The sequence below is a fragment of the Rhynchophorus ferrugineus genome, unplaced genomic scaffold (genome assembly GCF_030347505.1).
Source record: "Rhynchophorus ferrugineus isolate W39M unplaced genomic scaffold, kcgeb_rfMv2 rfM8, whole genome shotgun sequence".
NCBI lineage: Eukaryota > Metazoa > Arthropoda > Insecta > Coleoptera > Curculionidae > Rhynchophorus > Rhynchophorus ferrugineus.
The window spans coordinates 16,438,539-16,465,795 of NW_027472587.1; the positions used below are offsets into that span (position 1 = coordinate 16,438,539).

The following is a 27,257-nucleotide window of genomic DNA, read 5'->3' on the forward strand; positions in this document are numbered from 1 at the left end:
AAATAACATTTTTCTTCATTAGAACGTTAATAAACATATTTTTTTGAGGTTTTTATCAATATATTTTTACCCTGAGGTCTCACTCCATCAGTCAAAACAATTGAAATAATGTAACTGTTTAGTAAACCTCGTCAAAATGAAAATACACCACCATCATCATAACTATTTTACATCTAACTTTATGAGAACACTAAAATTAATGTTGTAATAAGCATCTTATTCAAGAAAACAAAATGAGAATGTAGATTATATATTGATGCTCCTTCTTTTTATTTCTTACAGTAATGTTTTCAATATTTAAATATGAGGGTCTTCCACAATAAAATTTGTTTATATAGTTTTTTCAATTTCTATCACATCTAATAGTTTAAACAAAAAATGCCCATTGATCAAGAATCATAAAATACATTGTTTTTTTACAGAAATTACTAATAATCAATTGATTTGCTATAGCTGTCAAAAAAAAACAAAGGTTATGTTCTTGGTATATCTTCTTTTCTATATGTAAATAAACTATATCTCGTAATGTCCTTGTAACTATTGAAGTAAAATACCAAATAATTTAGATCTATTAACTCGTCAACAACAACAATAATCTGGTATCAACAAAAAACATGTTTTCGATGAATCGATCAATTATATTCGAGAAAGAGTTGAGGGAAATCCCCATATAATTCAGATTGACCCAATAAAATTAATTTTGACCTAACAACGTTTATCTATCGTATTAAAAAAAAATCAGCCTGCATATTATAAAAAAACTATCTCATTTCCGAAGGTGTAATTAAGTTTGACACATTTCAGCTACCAAATTTAATCACGACGGCCCGACCAAAAGAAAGTACCGTACCATTCATCGGCGGAGTATTTTTTGATTGGTATTGATTATTTATTTAATTAGTACAGCATCAATTTTATTTCGACTTCTTCAATGGACTGTTTTTTTTTCTAGTCGGTTAAAACGTTTCCATTTTTTTTCTATAATTAGTTCGTTTCCATCAGTGTTATCTTTCTCATCTATCTGATGGTCTTCGGTAAGATAATAACATAATAGTTTATAATTTTATATTAATTTTAATTATGTATAAAATCTCTATATTTTTTTATCAAATTAGTTAGGTGACTAATTTGGGTTTTTCACCCGAAGTATTTTGATATATTTTAAGGTCATTACACAGAGGGCGAGTAGTTGAGTATATATTTGAAGAAGTTTATTTGTTGATTTTCTACGTTTAGTTTTCTTTGAGCCTAACAATATTTACAAAGAAATATCAAATATATCTCATCAATAATTAAGAGATCATAAATAAAATCATAACGTACGTTATGTCGTTGATTCTTCTTTGTTTAGACGTTTACCTAAAAATAGACAATAAGTTATTAAATTAGTCAAAACAGTAACGAACAACAAATAAATAAAACCATAACATAGATTATAATTCGTCATAAAAAGCAAAAATAAAAAAGAAAATAACTTTTATAACGTTAAACTATTATAATGTTCCAACTAATTATCAAGTTTATTGAAAAACCCTAATAATAAATAATGCCAAAATATAGGTTATTTACTGACTTTGCTTCTTCTTCTTCTTTTCATGTGTCACGTGTTGTCTGCGTTTTTTAGGCGAAGCTTGTATGTGGGGTGAAGTGGTTAATGAGTACAATATCATTTCGAGAGTCTGGCCAAGAGCATCTGCCACAGCCGAGAAACTGTGGTCTCCGTATATGAAGATTGACAACGAAGATGACATGAATGATGCCGCCCGACGACTTGAAGAGCACACCTGTCGAATGAACCGACGAGGGATCGAGGCCCAACCTCCAAATGGAGCAGGCTACTGCGATTAAAGCTATATATTTATTATGATTATTGTTGGTATTAAAAATTATAAAGGTTTCTTAGTATATCTCGTTGAATTTATTTTTTCCGTCGAAAATATTCGATCAGTACCAATAGAAAGACCCTCGTATAATAAAAATTCATATCCAAACTGAGTGATAACCAATTTCAATAAACATATCATTGACTTTTAATCATTACACTGTCATTAAATTAGTGGTACGCGGTCAGAGATTGTTATTAATTACACTTCCGTGGACAATATTAATAGTAAGCCACATAAATATAGTTCTCGAACGTGCTGGTAAAGGTACTTTTTCTTAAACAGGTCTAAAACAACCAGTTTATTTAATTTTATTATTAATTTTTCAAAGCAATTGACGAATGAACGTAGCGCTTATCTAAAAATTTCAATCAAAACACTCCATTCTCAATTAGCCATATAATTGCTTATTTTATATACTATCTGTATTCGAAGTTATTTATTAAACTGGCCTGATATCGTACAGTACGATGTTAAAGTGGCAGCTGGTGTTTGTACTCTACCTGATAGGACTTTCCAAAGCTTATATAGTGAATCCTGGTCCTCTGTACGTAGCGACAAAGGGCGAGATATGGCCCAGACCACAGCAACAACAAAAATCCGACGACTATTTCGTTTTATCACCAAGAGATTTTCAATTCATCGTAAGTATATTCCACCAAATACATTTATCCGACACTAAAATCACCATTACTTCACCAGTTAAGCGAAAACAGCGGTGACTGTCTGATCCTACGCAGTGGTTTCACGCGATACTTCAAAATACTACAACAAAACACCATACCAAGACTCAGCAAAAGAAACCAACAGAAAAGCGTTAAAAATGTATCTGAAGGAGAGTACTTGGGCGTTATCGGAAACCTTACCGTTAACTTACAGGGAAATTGTAACGACAATGACTATCCCGATATTAATGTAGATGAAAAATGTAAGTTAAAACGATATTTCTCCGTTATAATAATATTATTTAACCATTTCCTCAGACAAAACATCTTTAATCAAAGAGTTCTTTGAACTCAACCAAAAAAATTATTTATCTTCGTTTGTTTATTCAAATCATATCAATTTAAACACTTTACTTGTTTTTGTTTCGGGTTAAGTACCTGGTGTTACTTAAACTGTTTTAAATCTGATACAACTTTCCCATAGTTCACCAAATACGATAATTCATTTACACTTTCTAAGTGGATAGAAATTCTATGGTTATCAGAATATTAATACGCTTATTATACTAATACTAATTAGTCGCTGTCACAATATAATTCTGACGTTTTATCATGTTGTTGTCAACTAAGTTTGGTGGTTAGATCGTAGAGGGCAGTGTATATACTAATATAATTAATTTTAGATCAGTTAAATGTCACGACCGATGCTGTGTTATTATCGGCACCTTCTGTTTGGGGCATTCTTCGGGGGCTAGAATCATTTTCGCAACTATTGTACTTGGGTGCGGATGGTTACACGGTAAGTATTAATGTATCATTAATAATTTCAAGTTTAGCATAATTTGCTTATCAATAGGTTCGATTAAACTCGACTGTGATCGTGGATTATCCGAGGTACAAACATAGGGGTTTATTACTGGACACCGCTAGACATTATATGCCGTTGACTCAAATCTATCAAGTGATCGATGGTCTGGCGTATAATAAAATGAACGTGTTCCACTGGCATCTTGTGGACGATCAAAGTTTTCCATTTGTTAGCGAGAAATTCCCAGAATTAAGGTACTTTTAAACAGTTTTGTCAGATGGCGCTTTTGTTACAATATTTTTTTAATTTCTTTTAGTCAGCTTGGCGCTTATGACCCGTTGTTTGTCTATGATCCTGACGATGTACAAAACGTTATCGAATACGCTCGTTTAAGAGGAATCAGAGTGATGCCAGAAATCGATACACCCGGTCATACTCGATCGTGGGGGGTATCGCACCCGGAACTTCTCACCAACTGCTCGGCACTAGAGGAAGGAGCTCTGGGGCCTCTGGATCCGACCAGGGAGCGAACTTACGAGTTTCTTAAGGAGCTTCTTGGGGAAGTTAAGAGCGTTTTCAAAGACCAGTTCATCCATTTAGGAGGCGATGAAGTCGGTTTCGAATGCTGGTAAGCTCTATGGTGTTTCGCGATATATCTTTGCGTAATAATTTTATTTTTTCAGGCAAAGTAACGCTGATGTAGTGGCTTATATGAAAACAAACAACATCAGCACTTACGAGGACCTGGAGAGCTACTATATCCAGAAGGTTATCAATATAGCGAATAATCTATTGTTTAATTCGATTGTATGGGAGGAGGTGTTTGTTAACGGCGTCAGTCTGCCTAATGATACTATCGTGCACGTGTGGAGAGATTATGGTGACTATCATTGGGACGAAACTATGAGAGCTGTAAGTTTAGTAGCGAAATATGTTGATTTATTTTGCAAACCGATATATCTAGGTGACTGCCGCGAATAAAGACGCTCTTCTCTCGGCTTGTTGGTATCTCGACCATCTCCAGACCGGTGGGGACTGGAAGAGCTTCTATGAGTGCGACCCCAACGATTTCGGTGGCAGCGACGAACAGGCGGGACATATAATTGGGGGTTGGTCATAGCACGCCATGAATCCACTGTTTCTTTATACGGTTCTCTCTGTGCAGGGGAAGCCTGCATGTGGTCTGAAGTAGTGAACGAGTACAACGTCGTGCAACGTATATGGCCCAGGGCATCGGCACCCGCGGAAAAACTATGGTCCCCGTACATCCAAGTCGGCACCTACTTCGATTACACAGAAACATCCCAGAGACTCGAAGAACACACCTGTCGCATGAACAGGAGAGGAATCCCCGCCCAACCTCCAAACGCCGCGGGATTCTGTTTGTAATTCCCAGTTTGTTAAATTAAAAATAAAAACAACCACTGTTTTCTATATTAACTACATATATTTCGTTTTTTTTTATTGTATAAAAAAATTGGCTCACATTGTATTGAGTCAAAATCACATTTTCACTCAAAACATCTGAAATAATATTTGTTTCATTACAGTTTCTATAATGAAAAAGGAAAATATAAAATTACCACAGTAATCAATAAAACCGGAAAATCACTAATATTCCGCTTTTATGCTCAGTAAAAATAGAACAGTTTTTATTTATACAAGTCCGATTTAGAATGTTCTTGTTTTAGTCACTATACAATATAAAATTGTGTTTGAAATGTGCCTTATATTATACCAATCTCTCTTAGTTTTTCCTTCATTTTCACTACCGTTCCCTCCCAGAGTGTTTGGAGGGGGTCCCGAACAGTGTCCATGGGTAGCTTAGTGATAATACTCATGGCTGCTTTTAATGTAGGAACTGTCTCCCCTACATTGTGAATATAATGTCAAACTTTAAACATTAAAATTAGAAAACAAGCCTACCATGATTGTAAATATTAGTGATTGCTTTGGTAAGAAGAGTTTGTGATGCTTGGGCACTCTTGATTTCCCCATTCTTCATACACGAACAGATAGACTCGGCTAATTTTGGTAAAATATTTAAACTATTTCCCATTATGCATGTAAATCCACTAGCTACTGCTCCAAGCATACCCTGGATACGAAAAAATACTGAACTTCTCAGATAATCTAGTCACAAAATATATAACATACCTCATCAGTGCCCATAAACACAATAAACTTTTCAGGATTTAATTCCATAACAGATACAGTTTCTTGTAAGTCGCCTGTTGAGTATATTAAACCAACAAACGTATCTACTTCACCAGTTATATCGAGAAGAAATTTTTTCATGTCAACTACAAACAAAATGTGAAAAAGAGAAAAAAAAACTGATAAAATAAATACTTACTATCCAAATTTGTGTACTTTGGATAATGATGATATAAAATAGGCAACGAACCGGTGTTGTGTGATACTGTTTTTATATATCTTATTAAATCTAAATGATTTTGTGGTCTATGATATAAATCAGGCAATAATACAACTGCACCAACGCCAGTCTTTTCTGCATGTAATGCCTGAAAACTAACTGTATATAACTATTGCGTACAGATTCAATTAAAACTCACTAATTCAATGACACTGCGTAAAGGTGCACCTCCTATTTGAACCATTACAAAAATGCCATAATTTTTGCAAAGATTACACCAGTATTCTAATACCCTCTTCCTTTCACTAATTGTTAGTGACATACCTTCGCCTAACACATCATTGACTAAAATTACAAGAAAATATTTAGTGATGTTACGTAGAAAACACTATATATATGCAATACCTAAAATGCCTTTCACCCCACAAGCCTTTAGAAACTTCACATATGGTTTTATTAAATCATAACACACATCTTTAGTTCTGGATTTAATAAAAGGTGTAATTACTGGGCATAATAGCCCTCTAAATTTCATCATTTGCTAAAATATATCAATCAAAAACAGTTCATCAATATATTTAACATAACACACCTTTTTAATAACTTTTTCTGAAGGAGGTTTTGTTGTATTTCTTTTGTGCTTCATGGACGCCATATGTTTAAATACCTCTGATTTACCACACTTATAATCTTTCTTACAAAATTTACAGTAAAAATATGTTTCCCCATGGACACTTTCAGACAACCAAGGTTTAACTGCAGGTATATCCTCCCATTCTTTTTTGTATTTTTGTAGATACTACAAGAACAATTAATAAATAACAGATAATTTTTTTATATCAATCATGATTACTTTTCTACTATTAGATATTCCATTAGACTTTGAATCTCTTCTTTTCTTTCCTGTTTTACCAGGACCATCTCTCTTAAACCTTTTTGACAGTGGTTCGTCGTCAAACTCATCATCATCAGAATCATCATCATCATTATCGAAATCACTACCAGATTCTGGTTTGAAGTCCGAAAAAAGGTCCTTTGCAGTTTTTGGCGTTTCTAATTTAACTTTATCTTCCTCCCTATTGTCGTTTTCTATGTCCAAGTGAATAATTTCAACCGTCTCATCGTCAGGTTTATTTACCTCTTTCTTGATATCCATTGTTATAATATGATTTTAAACTTTTTTTTAACAAACAGAAAATTGAAAGCCAAACATAACATAACCTTCTCATAAATTGACAGATTGATATGTCAACAAAAGTAGTATAATACAGTTATTTAAATAATTGATCTGTTCTTTTTGTTGCCTTTTATAAATATATGACTGAATAATTGAACATCAATATATTATAATTAAATATTATTTTTGTTGCTAAATATTAATATCGTAATATCTAAAAAGAAGAAAGAGTTCAATCAATAGTAGGGGGTTGAACAAAGAATAAAATACCGATATATTGATTGCGAAATTTTAAAAAATATCGATATATTTGAGAAATAAATATAAATATTTTTTTGCAAAATATATTAATATTTCTAAAAACAAAATAAAATAAAAAATAGATTATTAAAAATAATTAAGAGGTTTTTTTTAAATGTTTAAAAAATGTACTAATGTTTTTTGAAAAAATATCGAATAATTACGGCTCACATAACTATCGATATCAAGGTCAAAGAAATATCGGCCAAAAATATCGATATTTTTTCGGCATCTCTAATCAACAATGTTAAGAAGAAGTAATTTTCACAGCTATAAGATAACTTTTTTCTCTCAGGATAACCTGTTTTTCTTTAGAGAAATCATTAAATTTTTCAAATAGTGCACAAGATATTGAGTATTATCTATATTTTGTTAATATTATTTATAAGTATTGGGGCTTGAAATGAATACCTTTAATGATGAAAAACCTCGCGTTATTATGACAGAACATAAAATTGTAAACGTAAGTTTAGATTTTAAATTAATTGTGTGAGATATTCCCTAGCATCATAATTTTAGAATAACCCGACAGCACCTACAGTTCTCGACGATCAGTTTGACGTTAAAAAATTTAAAAAAATCTTTAGAATAGTTATAGTCCGTTATGAAAACAATGAAATGGAATTTGATATGATTGGAATCCATCCTTTCTTAGCAAATACTTTCAGAAGATTGATCATTAGTGATGTTCCAAGTATGGCTATCGAAAAAGTCCACATCTTAAACAACACATCAATAATTCAAGACGAGGTGTTGGCGCACCGCCTTGGTTTGATTCCACTTAGAGCAGATCCGAGACTCTTTGAGTATAAAGCAGATTGTATGTGAAGGTAATTATTAAAACTATATATTTCTCATTTGATTTAATCATAGGGTCCACACCACCTAATGAAAAAGACACCTTAGAATTTGAATTAAAGATAAAATGTTCAAATAATAAAGACTCTAGTAAAAAAGAATCTTCCAGAGCTGAGGACATATATAAAAATCCAAATGGTAAGTAAATTAGTTATTTATTTCCTCCCTTTTTATATTTGTTGTCTTATTAATTTCAGTCTACTCTAAACACATAAAATGGGTTCCTATAGGGAACCAAAAGAAAAAATTTAAAGATGTTGAGGTGGGACCAATACATCCTGATATTTTAATATCTAAAATGCGGCCTGGACATGAACTAGACTTGAAATTATTTGCGGTTAAAAGCAACGGAAAAGATCATGCCAAATTTTCTCCAGTTGGTATGTTGTAATTGGTAAATGTTTAAGATATGTATTAATAATGTTTTCAACTTACAGCTACAGCTTTTTACCGGTTATTGCCAGAAATAAAAATTGTGAAACCGGTTGAAGGTGAAGCAGCTTACAGGTTACAACAGTGTTTTTCTCCAGGTGTTATAGGTGTGAGGTCAGAAGGTGATAAGAAATTAGCAGTTGTAAAGGATGCTCGCTATGACACAAGCAGCAGAAACATATTTAGATATGATGATTTAAAAGATGCAGTGGTAATGAGCAAAATTCAGGACCATTTTATTTGTAAGGAATTCATTTTTTTAAAGGTTTTATAACAGCTGATTTTGTTTTTATTTTTCAGTCACAATAGAGTCTGTCGGTGCGATGCAGCCTGACGTTATTTTTAAGGAAGCGATTACATTATTGAAGGAAAAATGCTTATCTTTGCTAAATGAGTTGAATTCCTAATATATATAACTATTTTTATTAATGGAGTTTCATTTTAAAGAAATATAAAGAAATTCTTGTAAAAATATTATATTTGCACTTAAAAAACCAACACTCTCTTTGTAATGTCCTAGTACGTTAATTACAGTAAGGTAAAAGTTAATAAATAAATTAAAAACAATAATACAAACACCTTGAGTCAATTTACCTAAAATATTTCAAAAATCAACAATTTGAATGTGATCATATGCGTGATCCTCATGTTCACCTTGTCCAATAATGTTTCTACTAGTGTAATTTAAATAAGAACAAATTCCTATACATAATAGCTCGGGGGTACCGTTAGGTCACTTAATATACATAATTCTTCCTCTGTGAACTTCAGCTTATGCATTTCCCAGTTATCATGATGAGTTCTCTTGAAATCCCCCATAGTTTTTCTGATAGTGGCCTAAAATAGATCATACGAAACGGTATTATTTTTGTTGCCGCAAAGACAGTTAATACTTACAGGAATAGGTTGGGGATCGCTTAAATGTGGGCCCAAGGCCGCGAACACTGTCGGTAAATATTCGGGCACGTCGTAAGGATGAGCGCTGATGAACGAGCACAGGCCCAAAACTCCGGCGTGTCTGATGACGAGATTTTGACCGCTATTGTTCAATCTCCTCACCTTAGTTCGAGCCTTTTGTTTGAACAGATCCTGAAACCAGTCGAACATCAGTGTCAGTCCGATTCCAGTTAAACGATCGGGAGCTTACCAATAATTGAGATGGTTGCGGGATAAACTGACAATGCAGTAATCCACTAACAACCTTAGCCGCCTCCAGCCGCACTTCGGGCTGAGTATCCTCCAACAATTCCAACACTAATTGCTGTATCTGCAAAACCCACTCCGGGTTCTTGTTCACAGTAGGCATGTTGTAGAACACGAACACCGGTATGAATTCAGCTATGATGCTTCGCGCCGACCACAGGGGACACCGCACCACCTTCGCGATGGCCGTTATGGCATCCGGAATGTACGCGTTCATGGTAGTCGTCTGAGAAAGAACCGTCAACAGGTTGATGGCTAGGTTGGCGATCTCCTCGTCCTTCTCGTAATTTCTCAGCACCGCCGCCAAGGGCAATAACCTGAAGAATTCGGGCCGCGCGGAGAAGTTTACCCTTGCCAAGCTGAGAGTGATAAACCTCGCCACTAAAACAAAAAAAAAGGCTCGCAAGTTTCTGAACTTTAACCTTAAATACGATGAAAATTATTTCATATTTCAATAATAAGATTGAAAAGTCCCCGGCCTGACACATGTGCATTGTCTTGGTGAAGCAGCACTTTCTTTTTCTTTCTTCCCAAAATACAGACGCTATAACCTTGTCAGCCGACTGTTGTGTTTTCCCACGCTTTGGAGCGGATTCACCGTGTGCAGTCCGCTCAGATGACTGTCGATTGGATTTCGAAATGAAATAATGGAGCCATGTTTCATTCATTGTCACATATCGACGCAAAAACTCGGGTTTATTACGCGTGATCATCTTCAAACACTGCTCTGAATCATCAACTCGTCGTTATTTTTGGTCAAAAGTAAACTCGCGCGGCACCCATTTTGCACACAGCTTTCTTATACCCAAATATTCGTGAATGATGTACACGTTCAGTTGATATCTTTAGAGTGTCTGCTATTTCATTCAAATTCAATTTACGTTCATTCAAAATCATTTTATGGATTTTTTAAATGTTTTCGTCGGTAACAACCTCTTTTGGGCGTCCACTGCGTTCACCGTCTTCGGTGCTCATTTCACCACGTCTAAACTTGTATACCAATCCTTGATAGTTGATTTTCCTGGAGCAGTGTCTGAAAACTCGGCATCAAGCCAAGTTTTTGCTTCAACTGTATTTTTTCCCTTCAAAAATCAATATTTTATCAACAAGCGAAATTTTTATCCATTTTTTTTTCACAAAAACAAAAGTACATATTGATGTATTTATCTCGAACTCGTCTTGCTTATGAATTAATTCAAGTACAAATGAAATGTAGTAATAAATTAATGTATAATTAAGATTGTGCTAAGCATATCTACTAAAGATGTTATTAAAAAAATAGTATTTTATGTTCGTTACCTGTTTTGAAAAGTCGCATAACCTCTTCTCGTTCATTTTCAGAATTCAAAGAAACTAAACTTAAATTATCACAGGTTTCGTCTATGTCATTCTTTAAATTGGCGTCGCTCTTCTTAACAGTATAGTGATACAGAAGATCCAGTCTAGGCGTCACATCTCTGAAAAAGTCCTCAATTCTAGGACCGTCGGTAAGATTGCCGTCGGGAAACACCAAGTCCTTCCCGTAGATCAGGGAGAGGAATGCGCTGATCTTCTCCCGGATATTCTGGAAAGGGTGCGTCAGATGGGGCCTGAAATAGTCCAGCATCTTGTTGAAGATCTCGATGTTGCGCCAGGACTGTTGTCCCACCGCCACGCTCAGCATGTGGACGCGACTGCAGGCCACGAAAGACGTGGGGTCCTTGAGCGGGTCGTCCATCAAGAACTCCAGCAGCCAATGGACCATGTTGGGATCCCTGGACTCTATTCCCATAGAGATGCAGAGAGCCCAGTCCATGAGCGTCTCGTTCCCCATGTTCACGATTGCGCTCTCCATGATGGGCAGCATCTCCGCCCACATCTTCTTGATTTTCTCGAAGGGCCAGTGCTTCGAGCCTCGGATGATGGCGCTCGCTATCTCCGCCGCGCACCTCTGGTTCGATTCCTGCTTGTCCTTGGCCAGTCTCCTGATGTGCGGCAGGAATAACGGTAGAAATTCGTCTTCGAACATCTTGAAGAGATTCTAGAACACAAAAGGCATCACATACAGGGTACCAGTAAAATCAAGAACGTCACTTTACCTTGAAGGCGAAAAACCGATAAACGTTGAACTGATCTTGTCCCTTCTTCTCTTCCAACGACAAGTATCGGATTAACTCGGATATATTCGCCTCGTTCTTGAAGAACGCGTATATCTCGCGCTCGATATCAGTCATGTTATCTTTGCGAGACATCACGGTCTTCTGTTTGGATGGGGGCGCGTAGACCATCAAGTGTTTGGGCCAGGAGTAATATCCGGTGGTTTGGTCGTGTACGAACACCGTTTCCTCCCACTTCTCCGCCGTTTTCGGGACGTTCTGTTCGTGGTAGATCAACCAGCGGTTGTCGCCACGTTCACCGGGCACCACCGGTTGACCCGACCGCTCGCACTTGGACAACTGGTAAGGATCTACCTCGATCTTTTCGAACTTCGGCTTGTTCTGTACCAATATAAAAACGAGGACCTTCATGGCGTTCTTCCTGATATTCAGCGATTCGTGGATGGTGGCTTTCAGGAAAAACTTGACCACGTTGACGTCGTACTTCACGTCGAAGTGCACGAGGTTCTTTATCAAACTTATCGCCATGGCATTGTATCTCCAATGCCTATAAAACAACTATTGGAATATTTCAGGGCTCCTCCATGTGCATACTTACAGATTTCCAGTCTCACAAGCAGTTAACAAGGAGCTAACGGTAGTATCATAGGCTCGTCTCCGTTCCAACGACCGATTCTTTAAGTAGATTTCACCGTCATCGATGAACCGTTGAAACGCGCTTAGATCGCAGACGAAGGGTTCTACGGCGGCGAAATTACGAGCCGCACTAAGGACTTTCTCCGGAATAATCAGTTTGATGGCTATAGTCGGAAAAAACTTGTGAACAGAATCACTTAGGTTCGTGATCAGGTTGACTATGGAAGGTTTTTCCGACGGCATCGAATTGACTATCAGGGGCCAGATGTCCTTTATGAAATTCCAGTCGTGTCTGGCGATAATCGGCGCCGCCTTAGGGCCCAAGAGTATATACAAGCACCCCTTGAACCTCTCGTGGTTCTCTATGGAATTCATCTGCAGGACTTCCCTAATTTTGTCTTTCAGCAACGTGTAAGAATAGGGAAAATATTGTATCATGGCGAACAGTTTCGACTGCGCGGAGATTCTGACCTGAAACATTGAAACAAACTTATATCGAACCAAACCATTCACCACGGCCAGATGGATTACTTCACTGTATCGCGAGACGCCAAGCTCCCACAAATCCTCCAGTATCTGTTTGTGGGTGTGCGTGAATGAACAATTTCGACACTCTATCCGGAATTCTTGTTGCAACATCACCCGCTCCATGTGCATGTGACGCAGGTGTTGCTTCTTCTGGTGTAGACGGTCCTCGAGGTTTTTTTTAGCGATGTGGAAGATCTTCCAGTGAACCTCGAAGTCTTGGTTCCGCGTTTTGTTGAACAAAATGATGTTGTATACCTATAAAAACGGAGGTTTTACTCTAATGTCTGGTAGGTGGTTATTATGACGGCATCGTACGTTAATTATGTGCTGGATGCTCTGAGTATCGCCCTCATCAGTTTCCAGCAGCTTCTTCTGAACCCGATGAATGGTAGCAACGACGGTTTTTCGTATATTGCTACCGTCCGGCATCGAAACCGTACCATTTCCGATGACGACCAAGTTGAAACTCCACGAATCCAACACCGAATCGACTCTAGGAGGTCAGAAAAAGTCTGGTATAAACTAAACTACATTCTCGTATAGCGGAGGAAAAGCGACTTACAGTTCATATGTTGGTTCTTCCCATACGGGCAATAGGAGATGGCAGGACAGAACCGAAATGACGATCTTCAAGGTACATTTTAGCTCCTGCCTGGTCAGTTTCACGTCACCGGAAGCGTATTTGTTTAGTGTATCGATTTCGGGCACGAGATATTTGTTGATCAACGTTTGCACGGCCTGTATCTCCTTTTCTTTGGGGACATACCAGTCTATTTTCAAATCTTTGATTTTTTGAGGCTGAGCCCATTCTCTACAAAATCAAAAACGTATGCAGGGGACGTTCGAGTCCCGAAAGTGAACTATACCTGATCGGAAGAAAGTCCTTCACTGGGGCGCTGTAGTCTTTGGTAGAACTCCTCGCTTCTTTGGGTAAAACATTAGTTAGAGAGGACAGAATCAACTCCAATATCCTAGCTGATAAATGGCTACCCTCCAGACATGTCATATGTAACGTTCTATCCAATATTGCACATATTCGATCCAGGAATGGCAGAAGCTCTTCCCTGCCATCAACGATCTATAAAAAAAAACGGTGAAGAGTGCCGGACATCAGTCAGACAAACTCACCTCAGATAAGATCAACATATTATACAAAAATTTCACATCGGCGTGTTCTTCTTGGTTTAGATTGGGATTCTCGGTTAGGGCATCTTCGATGGTATCGAAAAGATACGGCAGAAACAGTTTCAAGGTCTTCTTGGGATTGACCACGGCGAAACAACGTGCCACCACGGCGACCATCTTGCCGGCCACCTGTACTTCTAGAACCCTCTGGGTGACGAAATTATAAAACTTCTTTAAGGCACTCTAAAAAAATAGAATAGCCAATTATTCAAGCGTGTTGGATAGGAAGGCAACGTAGATGTGTGAAGGGTGCTGGTAAACATTGATGTGCATTATGTAACTAAAACAGATACCCTGCCAATTATAAAGGGTGTGTACTATACTAGAAGAAAATAAAATAACTTCAGCCAAATAAAATGACAGCTGTACAGCGATTAAGACAACTCGACAAGTAGTAGCGTCTTGGGACCACTCCTATATCTACTCTATACTACTGATATCCCAACAGCAAAAAAAACAGTACTTGAAACATTTTCCGACGACACAGTTATCGTGACAAAAGATGTATCTCTATCTAAGGCTGCAGAAAAAGTACAAGTAGAGGTCAACAAGATCTACAAATGGACTAGAGACTGGAAAATACAGCTTAATAACTCCGAATCTGTCCATGTTAATTTTGCGTTGCGGCGAAATGACAAAAACCTAATTGTATCACTTGACGGAATACATCTCGATAGTAGATTAAATTGGAATGTTCATGTTCGACCAAAAGCAGAGCAAGTTGGACTCAAAGCCAAGCAACTGTAGTGGTTAGTCGAAAAATACTCCCAACTTGACGTAAAGCCAAAGAGATTGGTTTATCAATCAATCATAAAAACAATTCGGACCTATGATGTGGAGATATACGGTTGCACTAAAACATCAAACTAAGTAGTAATCCAACGCAGCCAAAACAAAGTGCTTCGATTAATTATCAATGCTTATAGCTACGTAACCAACGAAAAGCTACACGATGACTTCGAAATCAAATAGATATACCAAATGATCCACGATTGCGCCTTGAAACATGAAATAAGGTTGCTAAAGCACAACAATGTGGAAGCGATACAACTACGGGACAAAAACGCAGGAAATTACAAGGTTGAAGAGAAACAAACCACATGAACTTGTTTAGTGTATAAGTGTATTTTTAACTTTAGCTTAAGTGGTTTAGTTTTATTTTAATTTGGGAAATACATACTGATGTATTCATCCCGAACTCGCCTTGATTGTGTATTAATGCGAGTACAACAGGACAGTAGTAATAAATTAATTCGTAAATTAAGATTGTAATAAGCATATCTAACATAAGATATAAAAAAAAGGATATTGGATAGGAGTCGTTCTTACTTGAAATATCGAAGGAGAACATTGGGCCAGGACAACGTTAACGACTGCATTCAGGGCCGTTTCGGCCAGAGATTCGGACCGATTCTTCGAATTATTGTTGCTGGCCATTTGTTCCAGTCGAATGAAATCCAGGGAACTCGATTCTACCCAAACGATAAGCCTGTCGATGAACTGGAGCACGAAATCCTCTAAACCGGCGGTGGCTTCGCAGATCATGTGCTCCTCATCGGTCAGGTCGTCGTAGTACATGTGCGCGTCGGAGGAATTGATGAGGGGTATCATATTCACCACGTGTACTATGAAATTGAAGGTGACGTAAGACTTGCGGACGTCGTTGGGGTCGATGCCCGGCAGGAGAGCCATCAAGAGTGGGATAACGTGAGTGGGTCCTTCCGGATAGTTCTTCTGGTTACCCTGCACCATATACCTGGAAAGTGAATCGCGCTATCATTCATGAACCCTCCCGTGACAATATAGCGACCACCTTGCCACCGCGATAACAGCCATCATCGAAGACGTCAGCTTGTGAGGTTCCGTCAAGCTATCCATGGAGGCATATAATTTGTCCAGTATAGGCGGTATGACCAGATTTGGTCGGAGCGACGCCAGATAGGAAAGAGCCAGAGCCACATCCTGCGAGCCGAGGCGGGAAAACATCGCCGGCTCCACGCAGGGCTTCAGTATGTTGACGAAACGGTCGATATCCGCGTCCGTGAGCTTAAAGTGGTCGGGCACGTTATTGTCCCAGGATGGGATCTTGTAGCGTTCGGAGTGCACTCTCTGCACGAAGAAATAGGCCAGTTTTTTCAGCAGCTCCCGCAGCTTGATGGCCCATCGGCCCACGTTAGCCGGGTGGAAATAGGACTCCAGGGTCTGCATCAGCTTCTGAAGGTGAAAGAACGTGCTGTTATTGGAGTGCAGGGAACACACGATCCAGATGGACATGGCCGATATGTCGATCTTGTGCTGTTTGCCTGACTGGCGCTGTTTGAAATTAACTGGCAAATTGAGGCATCTTTGAAAGCGGACGAACATTTTTGCGGTGAACGGTTCCCAATCTATATAACCCATTTGGAATCGAGCGAGGCTACTAAATATCCACATCATGTTCTGAAACAAGTATTTATCGAAATGTAAAGAAAACGTACGAACCTTATGACTTTATTACAGATATACTTTCAGACAAAACTTTTTAAAAAAATATTACAACATAATAGTTATTAAAATTGGTGTCATAAGCATTCTTACATTTTCCCAAGTTCCTGCATTGTGACAAACCTCCCAGAGATTCATAAATTCATTTAACCATAACTTATACCCTATATCTGTTTCTTCAGGTTTCATAGCACTAGGAAGAAATAACTCTAGATACCTTATTGCCTCGGATATCTCAGAATTGTTAAAAGGACATAACTTTGGCCTAAATTCATCTAAAATTTCCTGTGTAGCGGAAGCTGGGAAATATCTTCAAAAAAATGTTAAGATAAATACCAGCCCATACAAAAAATGCCTGCCTGCTTGACTTACATTTTACAATTTCTTATTGCATTAAATAAAGTGCAGTCAAAAGTTGAAAAAAATCTGTACATTCCTATATCAGATTTACTTTTATCTAATGTTCGGGTGCATAAATCATATAAAGGGCGCCATTCCAGTTGAAGATCATCACGAGTGAGCAAGTATTTTTTTCTAAAATGAGGGTTATTTCAATTTACTTTCCGTTTCATGACCTTACTGCTTTCACTTACTTCAATAATTGTGTTAAAGTAAAAGCACATTTATTAACTCTGGTCGGTTCTAGATCAGGAATTGTTACTAATTCATAGAATAATTTTATTAATGCTATATGATCTTCTTTCGAAAAGTTTAAACCATAAATTTTGATATACCTGAAAATAGCGGGGAAATTTTAAAATTTTCATCCTTGATTGTCACGTGATCATGACAAGCCAATTGCTGTCATCTGTCAAACGCGAAATTTAAAATGTCATTGAGGAAAATGGCAAAACATTTTATATAATTATAACTATTAATTTAAAAGTGAACGTATATAAAAAAATTACTTTAACTTTCACAATAAAAAAAACTTAATACTTATTTAATCTAGAAGTCCACAGCGCACATCCAGGTCTCATTTCACGTGCCAAAACAGATTTAACAAGGTTAGTTTTAATGGCTGTAAACAAATTTTTCGATTCATCATCCAAAAGTTGAGCATACGGTAACAACCCATTATAAACATTTTCTTTTTGTGGCTTATAACCCAATTTGGCAGCTCTTCGTTCTTTGTAATCTTCTTCCATACTCAAATTGGCTAGTAATGTTTAAAAATCAGTATATATATTTATGGACACTAACTCTCACTCAACACAGATAAAAATTTCAGTCCGCAAACCTTTCGTTGACAAATTGAAATGAAGTAGTTATTCAACAATAAGCTATTTTTATTTACAAATCTAACAAGTCATTTTACCAATGTTTTCTGACATTTTCCACCAACTTTTGATTTGGAAGAGTGACAAGTACATTTCCCCTCTTTTTTCCATATTTAACCAATCGGATTCGTGCTGCATGCGCGGTAATTTCAATATTTCAATACTTACCACTAGATAATTCCAAATAGATCAATTAACAATCTGAGAATTTCGAATTATATTTCTAGTGTAATTCTAATAGTACTATCAGATACTTTTTTAGAAACATGTCAAAGACGTTAGCTGGTTGCAAATTGCCCTGGACATTATGGAAACGCACAGGAGCTTATCGTAACGTTTCTTTTTCCCAAGGAATGTATATATTCTCTGGTATGGTAATATTATTAAACAAAATTATGTCAGTAAAACAATCAAATGTTTAAAGGCCAACAAACAAAACAGCCAACAACAGTTGATTTTATTGATGATTATTTAACCGGAGCTACAACGTCGGCTGCCGTACTAAAAGTAGTTAGTGATCATTATAAGAAAATGAATAGTGAACAAGTTGTAAGGGCTTTAAAAACCATTTTTGCAATTCAAAAAAATGATCAGTAAGCATGATTCTAACATATTGGCCTTTTGTTAGTTTAAATAGTTATTTTTAGGATTAACACACCGATAACAAAAATTTTAAATCATCCAGGTCTCGAGAAACTTTGTGTGCAACTTAAAGTACATTCTGGAGTGTTGGATATAAGTGATGTTATAGACGCATTAAAAACCATATCATATCTTAAAGTACCTTCTAACAGCACTATAACCCAAGTTTTATTGCAACTGCTACGGCATAACATCAACTCATTAAACATCCAGCAAATTTTGTTCCTCGAATTTTTAATATCCGATTTTCAAAAGACTCCCTTAGTGGAGGCGTTAATTATAGCTTTTCCTTTGGTTTTTGAAATTTATCTTCCGAAAAAAATGGATAGACGTAATGCAAGTCACATGGCCGAATGTTTGTGGTATGCTATTAGACACAAGTTAAGCAGTGACACTTTGAATGTAATCATTTATGCCTTGAAAAAATACGAAGGTGAATTCGAGGCGTCCACAGCTAAAAGTATTATAATATCATTGTGCAATCTGCAGAAGCGCGACGATATCGAGGATCTGTATAGGAAAAGCGTTACAGATATGGTAGTCCACGTTGATCAGCTGAGTTTCTTTGATATCAGTTTTACTCTTTACAAAATGGCCCACCAGTACAAGAAAAGTTATCCGTTTTACTACCAAGAAGTGTTTTTTGACACGGTCGCCAATCAGTGCATCGAAATGAAGGCAAACTTAAGAAATTCGATGTATGTCATGCGTCAGTTGGCACGATTAGTAAGTGTTAAAATCAACACCGCCTTATTGAGTTTAACGGTTTCCTTCACAGCGTCATTTTCATAAAAATCTGCTGGATTACGTGTCAAAGCTGGTGTACGACGATCCTCACCAACCATGCCATCCAATCGACTGTTTCAGTTTAGTGGTTGCTCTAGCTCTGACCGACTACAAACCGGTCCATTGGGACGCCATAAGGGATTGGATAAGAAACGCTAGAGATCTGGGGCTCGAAAATAAAAAGGAAATTTTATGGATCCGTTTCGCCGCGTCTCTTTGTGTGTTGGGTATATACAAAGCGGACGTCCTAAGCAGAACTCTTTCTTCTAGTTACGTAGAACATTTGCTATCAAAAGGTAATTATTTTGTATCACTTTTATATGCATGTCTTTATTACGTAGACTTCACTATTTTGTGAAGTTTAAGAATTCCATGAGTTTGGAATAGATCCGTCTACTGTGAATCTCACACTGCTCTTAATTTCAGCTTCGAAGCTTGTTAGGTTCCAGAAATTGATAAACAAAGTATTAACACGAGTTTTTGGGATGTGTATTGTCCATAAACAAAAACAACATTAATAAATAAAATATTTATTGTTAATAATAGGCTCTTAAAATAATCTGATTCAACATTATTTACATAAAAATACATACATATACAATGTGTCCTGTTTTCGTATTTTAAATATCTTGCTTTGTACAAGACCAAATCTAAAGCCAATTTTTCAACACTAATAGGCGAAACCTTAATATCAGCATAACGATAATAATACTGAGGCATAACGTAAAATTTATCTGATTCAGGCTTTATGTCCGACTTTGAAAATTATTTCACAATTTGGAAAATGCTAAATATTTACAATCCGGATCTGGCCGATTTGCTGCCTTCAAACTTGGAGCCGAAATTATTGGTGGATAGAATAAACCTGGTGAAGGACTATCCTCTGGAGGCGCCGTTGGAGAAGTGCCTAGGCGGGCCAGAGTTTCTATTAACAAAGTTATATTCTAAGCTGGGGGATATCATAGGTAAGTGCTGTCTTATTTTTAACGCAACATTTACTATTGATAAGTATTAAAAAGCGTTCAACTTCATGGAACAAGGCAAACATCAATAACAGAAGAAATCTGTTTGTATCACATATTAAATTAGTTGGATGTCTTCCTTGGTGATTATTTGCAGCTCCATTACTGCTACTGTGTGTTTTGGCTAAGAAAGCCAGCTGAAAAAAATAATAATTAATAATCATACTGAAATTTCTAGATCATGCTATGGTGTTTGACAGAAATGGTTGTCCAGTGAATCTAAATCCTGTTACATTTATAGAAGACATTGATTTACATAATGATAATCAACTGTAAGTATCGGAGAGAAATAACTAAAATAAACATTTCATTGAGTAAACTTTTCTTTCCTCGCAGGGTTCTTATACTAGATTTGCATGAATCACATTACACAATCAATGATAAAAGGCTAAGATTAAGTGTAATAAAATCTATAGAAATTTTAGAGAGCACTGTACCAAACTGTAATGTTATTCCAATTAGTAATGACAGCTGGAATGAACTTGAAGAATTCGAACGGTTACCTTATTTGACTCAAAAAATCAAAGAAAAACTAGATTTAGATATTTCAGTATCACATCAAATAGTTTAAATAAAAAATAAAGTGCACTGGTGTTTGTTTTTAAGTAATCTGCCTCTAACTTAGTGACATACTTATGACTTCAAGGCCGCTAATCTACTTTGCATGTCCTCAAGCTCAGTTTCGTCCTCTTCTTCTGCCGCGGCAGCTTCAGGTTGCTTGGCTTTTCCTGCTGGCTCTGATGGCGGCAATGGTGCTTCTCCAATTTTGCCCTCTGTTATTTCAAACAGAACCTTATCAATTTCCTGTTGCGCCGCTTCTTCCATTTCTTCTGTATCTTCTACTCCCTCAAAAGTCTCATCCAGCATTTCCTCTATAATACCAGCTTTCATCATTTCCTTTGACATCTCCTGCATAGTATGCGCCACCTCATGAACACGGATAAGAGACTGCATAGCTTGCATCACTTCCGTAGATTTCTGTAGTGAACCTGCTACTCGAAGTGTTGCAAGTTGATTTTTCATTTGTAACATAACAGAATTAATGTGGGCTTTTGACGTATATATTTTATTAATGGCTTTTCTCGCACGTATGACCTCTTTTGCTAATATTGTACAGGTATCTTTATCGCCTTTTTTAGCGGCTTCTTTCAGCGACCTCTTAACCTTCTCCTCTTCCCGTTTTATCGAATTAATCTGACGGTCTAATTGATAGCTCTCTTTCCGCAACTTATGATTCCATTCTGTTACCATCTCTTTTGGGTTACGCTCGTGAGATTTCCCGAATAAACCCATTTTAGAAAATAGATTAACCAAAATTTTTGATCTATCTGATATACTTATGCGTCACCTATCATTAATAAAATGCTTTAAATAATATTCGCCTAGTTTCGTTTTGTCATATAACGTCAAAACATAAACATAACCTTATATCTTGTTGTCAAATACCAGGGAGTGGCTCTATGTTATTTTGTATTCTTTAAAAAAAATTTTTAATACTAGAATAATGTTATGTTTCGTATAAATATTGCCTAAACATGGTAACTAGTTATCAAATTAATTTAATAAATATTACAATGATACGTATTTATTAAAATTTTTAAAATAATACGACATATTTTTTTTATTCAATAGAAAACTTTGGCACTCCCAATTATAGTTATCAACTCTCCCTAATTTAAGGGAAACCTTGACCCTGGTCCATTGATTTTTAAATAATTTAAATGTTTTTAAATGTTGTTTTTTAAGCAGAAATGATGTTTTTAATCTAAAAGTATACATGTTAACTGAAACTTATTTTAACTGGTATTTTTCACTAAAGTTCATTTTTATGAGGTTAAAGTGTAATAAGTATTTATACTTTGTTGATTTTTCTAAAAGATTATTCCTAAACTAGAACGCAGAGAAAAGTTCTGATAGTAATAGCAAAAATGTCGTTAAGTCAGAATACCCCGTACAGTAAGATGCAGAAAACCAAAAGGGGATCTATGAACCGTCCACAAAGTGCTGCTATAATGGATAGTGATTTCTCAACAGGTTTTAGAAGTGATATTGAAAATGATTCATTAACGTTGGCGTATAAGGGTAAATTACATGCTCTTTTCATGCAAATTGAAAAGGAATTTGATCTCTTGTATCAAGAAAACCAAAGTTGTAAGTAATTAGATTTGTTACATCATTGTAATTATTTTAATGTATGAACTTTGGTTAGTAAATTGCGTACATATGTTTTTGTAGTACAAGAGAAAATTGATCTATTAAATGAAAAGTTGGAAAAAGATACATTTGATAAGCCAGATTGTCCAGATTTTGAGAATAATTTCTCTAAAGTGCTCACCAAAAAATGTGAGATTAATTTGATGATTTACAATATTTAATGTATTTATTATTATGATCATATTTTAAGTGAGTTCCTCTTCACAAAAATCAAAAACAGCTCACAAGCTGAAAGCTCAAACAAGTAAGATAGTGTCTAGTTTCAAAGCTCCAAACTATAGTTGTGGCCTAGTGAAGGAATACTTAGGACATAAAGATGGGGTATGGGAAGTTTCAGTTGCTAGGCCCGGTGTTCCTGTGTTTGGAACAGCATCAGCAGGTTTGTGTATGATTTTTAGAACTCTTTGGTTTATTGATGGTGTAACACATTATAGATCATACTGCTTGCATATGGAGTATTGAGTCTACAAGGTGTTTGCTCCAGTATCAAGGCCATTCTGGATCTGTCAATTCGATTAGATTCCATCCATCTAAGGATTTTGTACTTACCGGTGGGGGTGATTGTGTTGCTCATATTTGGCAAGCTGCCTTAAATTGGGATTTGCCTGTAGTTACCTTGTATATAGCATCATTTGTGTTTAAAGTACATTAAGCACTTTTTTAGAAAGGTCATTCTTCAGAGGAGGAGTTGGAAGAGGGGAATGAAACAATAGGAGGTGGGGATGACACTACTGATGTGGGTATATTACAACGTGGAGCTACATTAAGAACCCCAGTTGGAGAACTAAGTGGTCACTCAGGTGCAGTGGCTGCAGCTGAGTGGTTAACTGGCGCTGAGATGGTGATTACAGCTTCGTGGGATCGATCGGCGATTTTACATGATGTGGAGACTGGGGCACAAATAGTTACCTTAACTGGCCATGATCAAGAACTAACTCATACGGCCAGTCACTATAACCAGAAATTGGCGGTGACTTCATCCAGAGATACGACTTTCCGGCTTTGGGACTTTAGGGAGGCCGTGCATGCTGTATCAGTATTTCAGGGGCATACAGAGTAATATATAGTAACCGATGCACTTGTATCATTTTGTAAGTACATTTCAACTTGCAGAAGTGTCACATCAGCGGTTTTTACCAGAGAAGACAAAGTTGTATCAGGCTCCGACGATCGCAGCGTTAAAGTTTGGGATTTACGCAACATGAGATCACCAGTAGCCACTATCAGAGTGGATTCAGCTGTTAATAGATTGTCGGTTTCATCAAACGGCTTGATTGCCATTCCCCATGATAACAGACATGTCCGCTTATTTGATCTGAGTGGCGTAAGGTAAATTTGACGTTTGAATGAAAAGATAAACGTAGATGACAAATGAGCGTCATATTTTCAGGTTAGCTAGATTGCCAAGGTCCAGTCGTCAGGGTCACAATAGAATGGTCGCTTCCACGGCCTGGTCTGATGAGGTCATCGGAGGCGTGAATCTTTTCACTTGCGGTTTCGATAGGCGCGTTCTGGGTTGGTCGGTGAGCTCTCTCAAGGATGTTTAGAGTCGGCTTAACCAGCACCGACAGTTTCTCTCTATGTGATATAATTTGAAGTTGTTGAAAATGATATTCAAATAACTTACAGTATAAATATATATATTTAGGACTTTAGGGTATAACCAGCTGTATTAAGAACGGTTGTACTTCGTTTTTTATGAATCTAACTATGAATTAATTAATTCGTGCTGTTTCAATTAGAAAAAGAGGCCTTTCATGTTGCCTAATCATTCAACGAATAAAGATACAGTTGGCATAGTTGTAGGTTAGTCTGGTGATGCACTGTATATCTCAGTATTCTCTCTTTAAAAAATAATATTCAAATTTCTAGTTGTACTTCATTTTAGAGGCCACTTTTTGGTGGTGGAACTACTCCTGTCGAATACTTTCAAATTTTTTTATAGATACGTTTTTTAGTTTACTTTGGGTAATGTTAATGTCTTTGTGTACTAATTTTTTTACTTAGATAAACTAGACTACTTTTTGTTGTTTTTTTATCTCTAGTCAAAATGCTTGTATTTAATATAATATCAAAGATTCATAGATAAATATTAATGTAGTTAATGCAGTTTGATTTTTAACAGTGTCCTCTCCCGTTCATGCATTTCCCTCAAATATTCTCGTAGGGTAAATAATTTTTGTCATCAGATTAATTAAATAAGAATACCATAGGACACTCAGATATTTTTCTGGCGTTGCGTTGCTACTATTAAAATGTGATGTGACTTTTTTATTTTTATAACTAATAATTTTGCATTTACTTTCAGATATATTATTGAAGTTGTAATTGATCTTTTCTTTGCTCATAAGTATTAATTTTTTATTATCTTAGAGTTAGAGAAGAAAACATTGAATATTACAATAACAATGTTCACGTGTTTTATTTTTCATGGGTTACTACATCCAAAAAATGTTGTTTACACAGAGGGCAGAGGAACGATTGTTTCAGACATTGCTTCAAACAGTACGGATGAAATAGATGGTTACAGGGCGTTATTCGGGCATTGGACATGCTGTTCAAGCAAACGGCGCATATGTCGTTCCATTCTTGAATTTCTTTCGGACTGGCTACCTGGAAACTGGAGTAGGCCTCTCGCTCCGCCATCAAAACCTCCCAATAGTTGTGGTAGGCGTCTTTAACGCGCAGATACACCATAAAATACACGTTAACGAAAATGAAGTTGCTATAGTTCGAGTAGAGGCTGCACAACGCCACGAAAACGCCAGCTACTATCACAGTAACGTTCATAAAGAACGGGATGTAGAGGTGCTCCAAGTTCTCCAGCTTGTTGATGTTGAAATTTTCGATGAAAAGGGGGAACATCTCTATGAACACTTTCTCCGTCATCAAGTAGTAGGTGAAGGTGACGATGGTGTACGGTAGCTGCGGTTCGTAATGTATACCCTGATCTCTCAGACAGAGCACTATGATAATGGCCTTGGCCCACTCCACCGCGATTCTGCAGATCCATTTCAGGTAGTTTAAGTACGAAGGTGATCTGGGCCTGGTTCTCGTCCTCGATCCTTGACATATTTCGCACACTCTAGTTACGAAATAACCAAACACCGAATAGAAGAGAGTGGTCGACAGTGCCACCACTATGTTCTTCTCGACTTTTTGGTTCGAGTTGCTGGGCTTGTTGAGCAGCTGTTCGCAGAGCATGAAGAAACTGAGCTGAAAATTATCAATAGTATTATTAAGCGAGTGAAAGAAAATATTGAAAAAGAAATGCACGTTTTTTAATCCAGTTTCCTCCACGCTTTTTCAATTGAGTTCCGTTGAAGCCCCGGTTCGTACTTAAAATTAGATAATATCTGGCGTAAATATTGGATGCGAGCTGTTTTTTTTAATTGTGAGTTTTTCCACTTCATCAATTTTAAAAACTAACAACAATCGTGACAGATTGAGAATGAAGGATGGATTTTGCCGGTGTTTAGGCCAAGTCAAGTCGAGAGAAATGTGATTTTGAAAGTGTTGATCGCCTGGAAGGTGTAGGTCTCGATTTATTTAATGATTAATACAAATATAACCCGTGAATACAACAAATTTTGCATCCAACGACCATATGACGTCGGTCCGCCAGTTCCCGTTCGATCACTGAAGTTAAGTCACGAGTCTAGTCTAGAAAATCCCCGCATGCGTACAAGAAACTGAATTTGCAAGGTTGCCAGTTGTTGAAAATTAAATGTATATTTGAAGAATATAATATAAATAAAATAATTATCTTGAATTCACAAGTTAACCTAGTATTTCTTAGTTTAGTAGTCGATTGACTGTAAATGGCAACGCCACAAAATCAGGCGAAAACTACCGAATACCGGGTGGGATTCTCGAGAAATAGCCAAGTGTGTCGTTGCTTTTTTACTAATTTTTTAAACCTATAGTTTTAAAGCAATTTTTTTTACTTTATGAAGCATATATTGAGAGACATTTTTTAGTCAGATTTCCACTATTTAAAATGTTTATTATCATGAAATAAATATCATGAATAAAACCTCAATCACTACAAATTCGAATTTCAATTTTGCTCACTTAATAATTAATGACGCTCATCTAAAACGCACCAATGTTGTTTTAAAATTAATTTGCGCTTTTATTTTTACGCAGAAAGAAACTGGGTGAACTGCGGAGTAAATATGATTGTTTTTCCAGGTTGTTCCTATAAATAGATGTCAAATATCGACAATTTAAGAGTCCTTGAAGATAAAGAAAAAGTACATTTCGAAACTGGCGCCGGTCCAGATAAATATTTTCGTATAAAATTCGATTTAATGCTCGAGCCGAAAACATAACCTCATTGTACTTTACCTGAGACGCGAAACCATAAATCGTCTGCAGCTTGATGAAGGACTGCTCCATGTTGTGAATTTCTTCCATTATTTCCGTTCTAATAGCGAGCAACAGTTCCAACAACAAAGGGCAACATCCTTAAAACACACTTGGTTATTTTTAGAGTGTTTCAATGTTCCTTGCTCATCCTACTTATATTTGGATTAATAGATTCAGTAGACTCGGTAGTGTAGAAAAATGAAGCCATTTATCACTGAAATTTTGAACGTCTTTGCTTGACATATAACTCTGTGTCAAACACTGACATGTGTTGATTTTTTTCAATATCATAAAGACGAAAACACAGTTA

The 27,257-nt window shown here is 36.5% G+C and overlaps 9 protein-coding genes across 19 annotated transcripts in view; 5 read left to right on the forward strand and 4 right to left on the reverse strand.

The window, feature by feature from the left end:
- Nucleotides 1-1,907, forward strand: part of LOC143201276 (beta-hexosaminidase subunit beta) — a 149,745-nt gene extending 147,838 nt beyond the window's left edge. For all 6 annotated transcript variants that reach the window (XM_076412232.1, XM_076412234.1, XM_076412230.1 and 3 more), the window contains one exon: nt 1,625-1,907. In XM_076412232.1, coding sequence (XP_076268347.1) covers nt 1,625-1,848 — 224 coding nt within the window. In that variant the 3' untranslated portion in view covers nt 1,849-1,907. The remainder of the gene's footprint in view (nt 1-1,624) is intronic.
- Nucleotides 1,908-2,046: 139 nt separating this feature from the next.
- On the forward strand, nt 2,047-4,801 carry LOC143201277 (beta-hexosaminidase subunit alpha). Its single transcript, XM_076412236.1, has 9 exons — nt 2,047-2,150; nt 2,215-2,527; nt 2,586-2,811; nt 3,232-3,347; nt 3,405-3,610; nt 3,673-3,984; nt 4,040-4,268; nt 4,321-4,465; nt 4,522-4,801. The coding sequence occupies exons 2-9, from the start codon at nt 2,354-2,356 to the stop codon at nt 4,743-4,745; spliced, it is 1,632 nt and encodes a 543-aa protein (XP_076268351.1). The 5' UTR covers nt 2,047-2,150; nt 2,215-2,353; the 3' UTR covers nt 4,746-4,801.
- On the reverse strand, nt 4,784-7,018 carry LOC143201280 (N-acetylneuraminate lyase). Its single transcript, XM_076412240.1, has 8 exons — nt 6,587-7,018; nt 6,326-6,532; nt 6,139-6,274; nt 5,933-6,078; nt 5,713-5,881; nt 5,514-5,659; nt 5,283-5,454; nt 4,784-5,226 (listed from the first exon to the last, which is right to left on the reverse strand). Exons 1-8 carry the CDS (start codon nt 6,887-6,889, stop codon nt 5,084-5,086), a joined length of 1,422 nt encoding a protein of 473 aa, XP_076268355.1. The 5' UTR covers nt 6,890-7,018; the 3' UTR covers nt 4,784-5,083.
- Nucleotides 7,019-7,481: 463 nt separating this feature from the next.
- On the forward strand, nt 7,482-8,925 carry Polr1C (RNA polymerase I and III subunit C). Its single transcript, XM_076412252.1, has 6 exons — nt 7,482-7,673; nt 7,730-8,030; nt 8,084-8,206; nt 8,266-8,448; nt 8,506-8,742; nt 8,801-8,925. The coding sequence occupies exons 1-6, from the start codon at nt 7,614-7,616 to the stop codon at nt 8,905-8,907; spliced, it is 1,011 nt and encodes a 336-aa protein (XP_076268367.1). The 5' UTR covers nt 7,482-7,613; the 3' UTR covers nt 8,908-8,925.
- A 35-nt stretch (nt 8,926-8,960) lies between these two features.
- On the reverse strand, nt 8,961-17,994 carry LOC143201269 (proteasome activator complex subunit 4). Of its 3 annotated transcripts, XM_076412217.1 has the most exons (18): nt 17,572-17,994; nt 17,226-17,366; nt 17,005-17,166; nt 16,726-16,942; nt 15,962-16,587; nt 15,478-15,904; nt 14,092-14,331; nt 13,830-14,041; nt 13,526-13,774; nt 13,279-13,456; nt 12,967-13,218; nt 12,398-12,906; nt 11,782-12,346; nt 11,003-11,723; nt 9,648-10,084; nt 9,398-9,589; nt 9,155-9,337; nt 8,961-9,094 (listed from the first exon to the last, which is right to left on the reverse strand). In XM_076412217.1, the coding sequence occupies exons 1-17, from the start codon at nt 17,778-17,780 to the stop codon at nt 9,203-9,205; spliced, it is 5,472 nt and encodes a 1,823-aa protein (XP_076268332.1). In that variant the 5' UTR covers nt 17,781-17,994; the 3' UTR covers nt 8,961-9,094; nt 9,155-9,202. The 3 variants fall into 3 exon arrangements, with proteins under 3 accessions (XP_076268332.1, XP_076268331.1, XP_076268333.1); XM_076412216.1 differs by having other exon boundaries at nt 8,961-9,337; XM_076412218.1 differs by having other exon boundaries at nt 8,961-9,337; nt 15,962-16,362; nt 16,850-16,942; nt 17,572-17,893.
- LOC143201273 (uncharacterized) lies at nt 17,434-20,954 on the forward strand. 3 transcript variants are annotated; one of them, XM_076412225.1, is made up of 8 exons: nt 17,434-17,639; nt 18,175-18,281; nt 18,337-18,505; nt 18,560-19,280; nt 19,333-19,636; nt 20,084-20,305; nt 20,541-20,634; nt 20,699-20,954. In XM_076412225.1, the coding sequence occupies exons 2-8, from the start codon at nt 18,179-18,181 to the stop codon at nt 20,931-20,933; spliced, it is 1,848 nt and encodes a 615-aa protein (XP_076268340.1). In that variant the 5' UTR covers nt 17,434-17,639; nt 18,175-18,178; the 3' UTR covers nt 20,934-20,954. The 3 variants fall into 3 exon arrangements, with proteins under 3 accessions (XP_076268340.1, XP_076268341.1, XP_076268342.1); XM_076412226.1 differs by having other exon boundaries at nt 17,505-17,639; nt 18,163-18,281; XM_076412227.1 differs by lacking the exon at nt 17,434-17,639 and adding an exon at nt 17,982-18,055.
- On the reverse strand, nt 19,855-21,655 carry Vps24 (Vacuolar protein sorting 24). Its single transcript, XM_076412260.1, has 2 exons — nt 20,996-21,655; nt 19,855-20,499 (listed from the first exon to the last, which is right to left on the reverse strand). Exon 1 carries the CDS (start codon nt 21,653-21,655, stop codon nt 20,996-20,998), a length of 660 nt encoding a protein of 219 aa, XP_076268375.1. The 3' UTR covers nt 19,855-20,499.
- A 74-nt stretch (nt 21,656-21,729) lies between these two features.
- Wdr37 (WD repeat domain 37) lies at nt 21,730-24,676 on the forward strand. Its single transcript, XM_076412239.1, has 7 exons — nt 21,730-22,513; nt 22,598-22,705; nt 22,767-22,955; nt 23,011-23,183; nt 23,241-23,632; nt 23,690-23,905; nt 23,967-24,676. The coding sequence occupies exons 1-7, from the start codon at nt 22,291-22,293 to the stop codon at nt 24,121-24,123; spliced, it is 1,458 nt and encodes a 485-aa protein (XP_076268354.1). The 5' UTR covers nt 21,730-22,290; the 3' UTR covers nt 24,124-24,676.
- A 297-nt stretch (nt 24,677-24,973) lies between these two features.
- Nucleotides 24,974-27,209, reverse strand: LOC143201289 (uncharacterized). 2 transcript variants are annotated; one of them, XM_076412253.1, is made up of 3 exons: nt 27,101-27,209; nt 26,927-27,045; nt 24,974-25,792 (listed from the first exon to the last, which is right to left on the reverse strand). In XM_076412253.1, exons 1-3 carry the CDS (start codon nt 27,153-27,155, stop codon nt 24,998-25,000), a joined length of 969 nt encoding a protein of 322 aa, XP_076268368.1. In that variant the 5' UTR covers nt 27,156-27,209; the 3' UTR covers nt 24,974-24,997. The 2 variants fall into 2 exon arrangements, with proteins under 2 accessions (XP_076268368.1, XP_076268369.1); XM_076412254.1 differs by lacking the exons at nt 26,927-27,045; nt 27,101-27,209 and adding an exon at nt 25,853-25,989.
- Between the last annotated feature and the right edge of the window lie 48 nt (nt 27,210-27,257).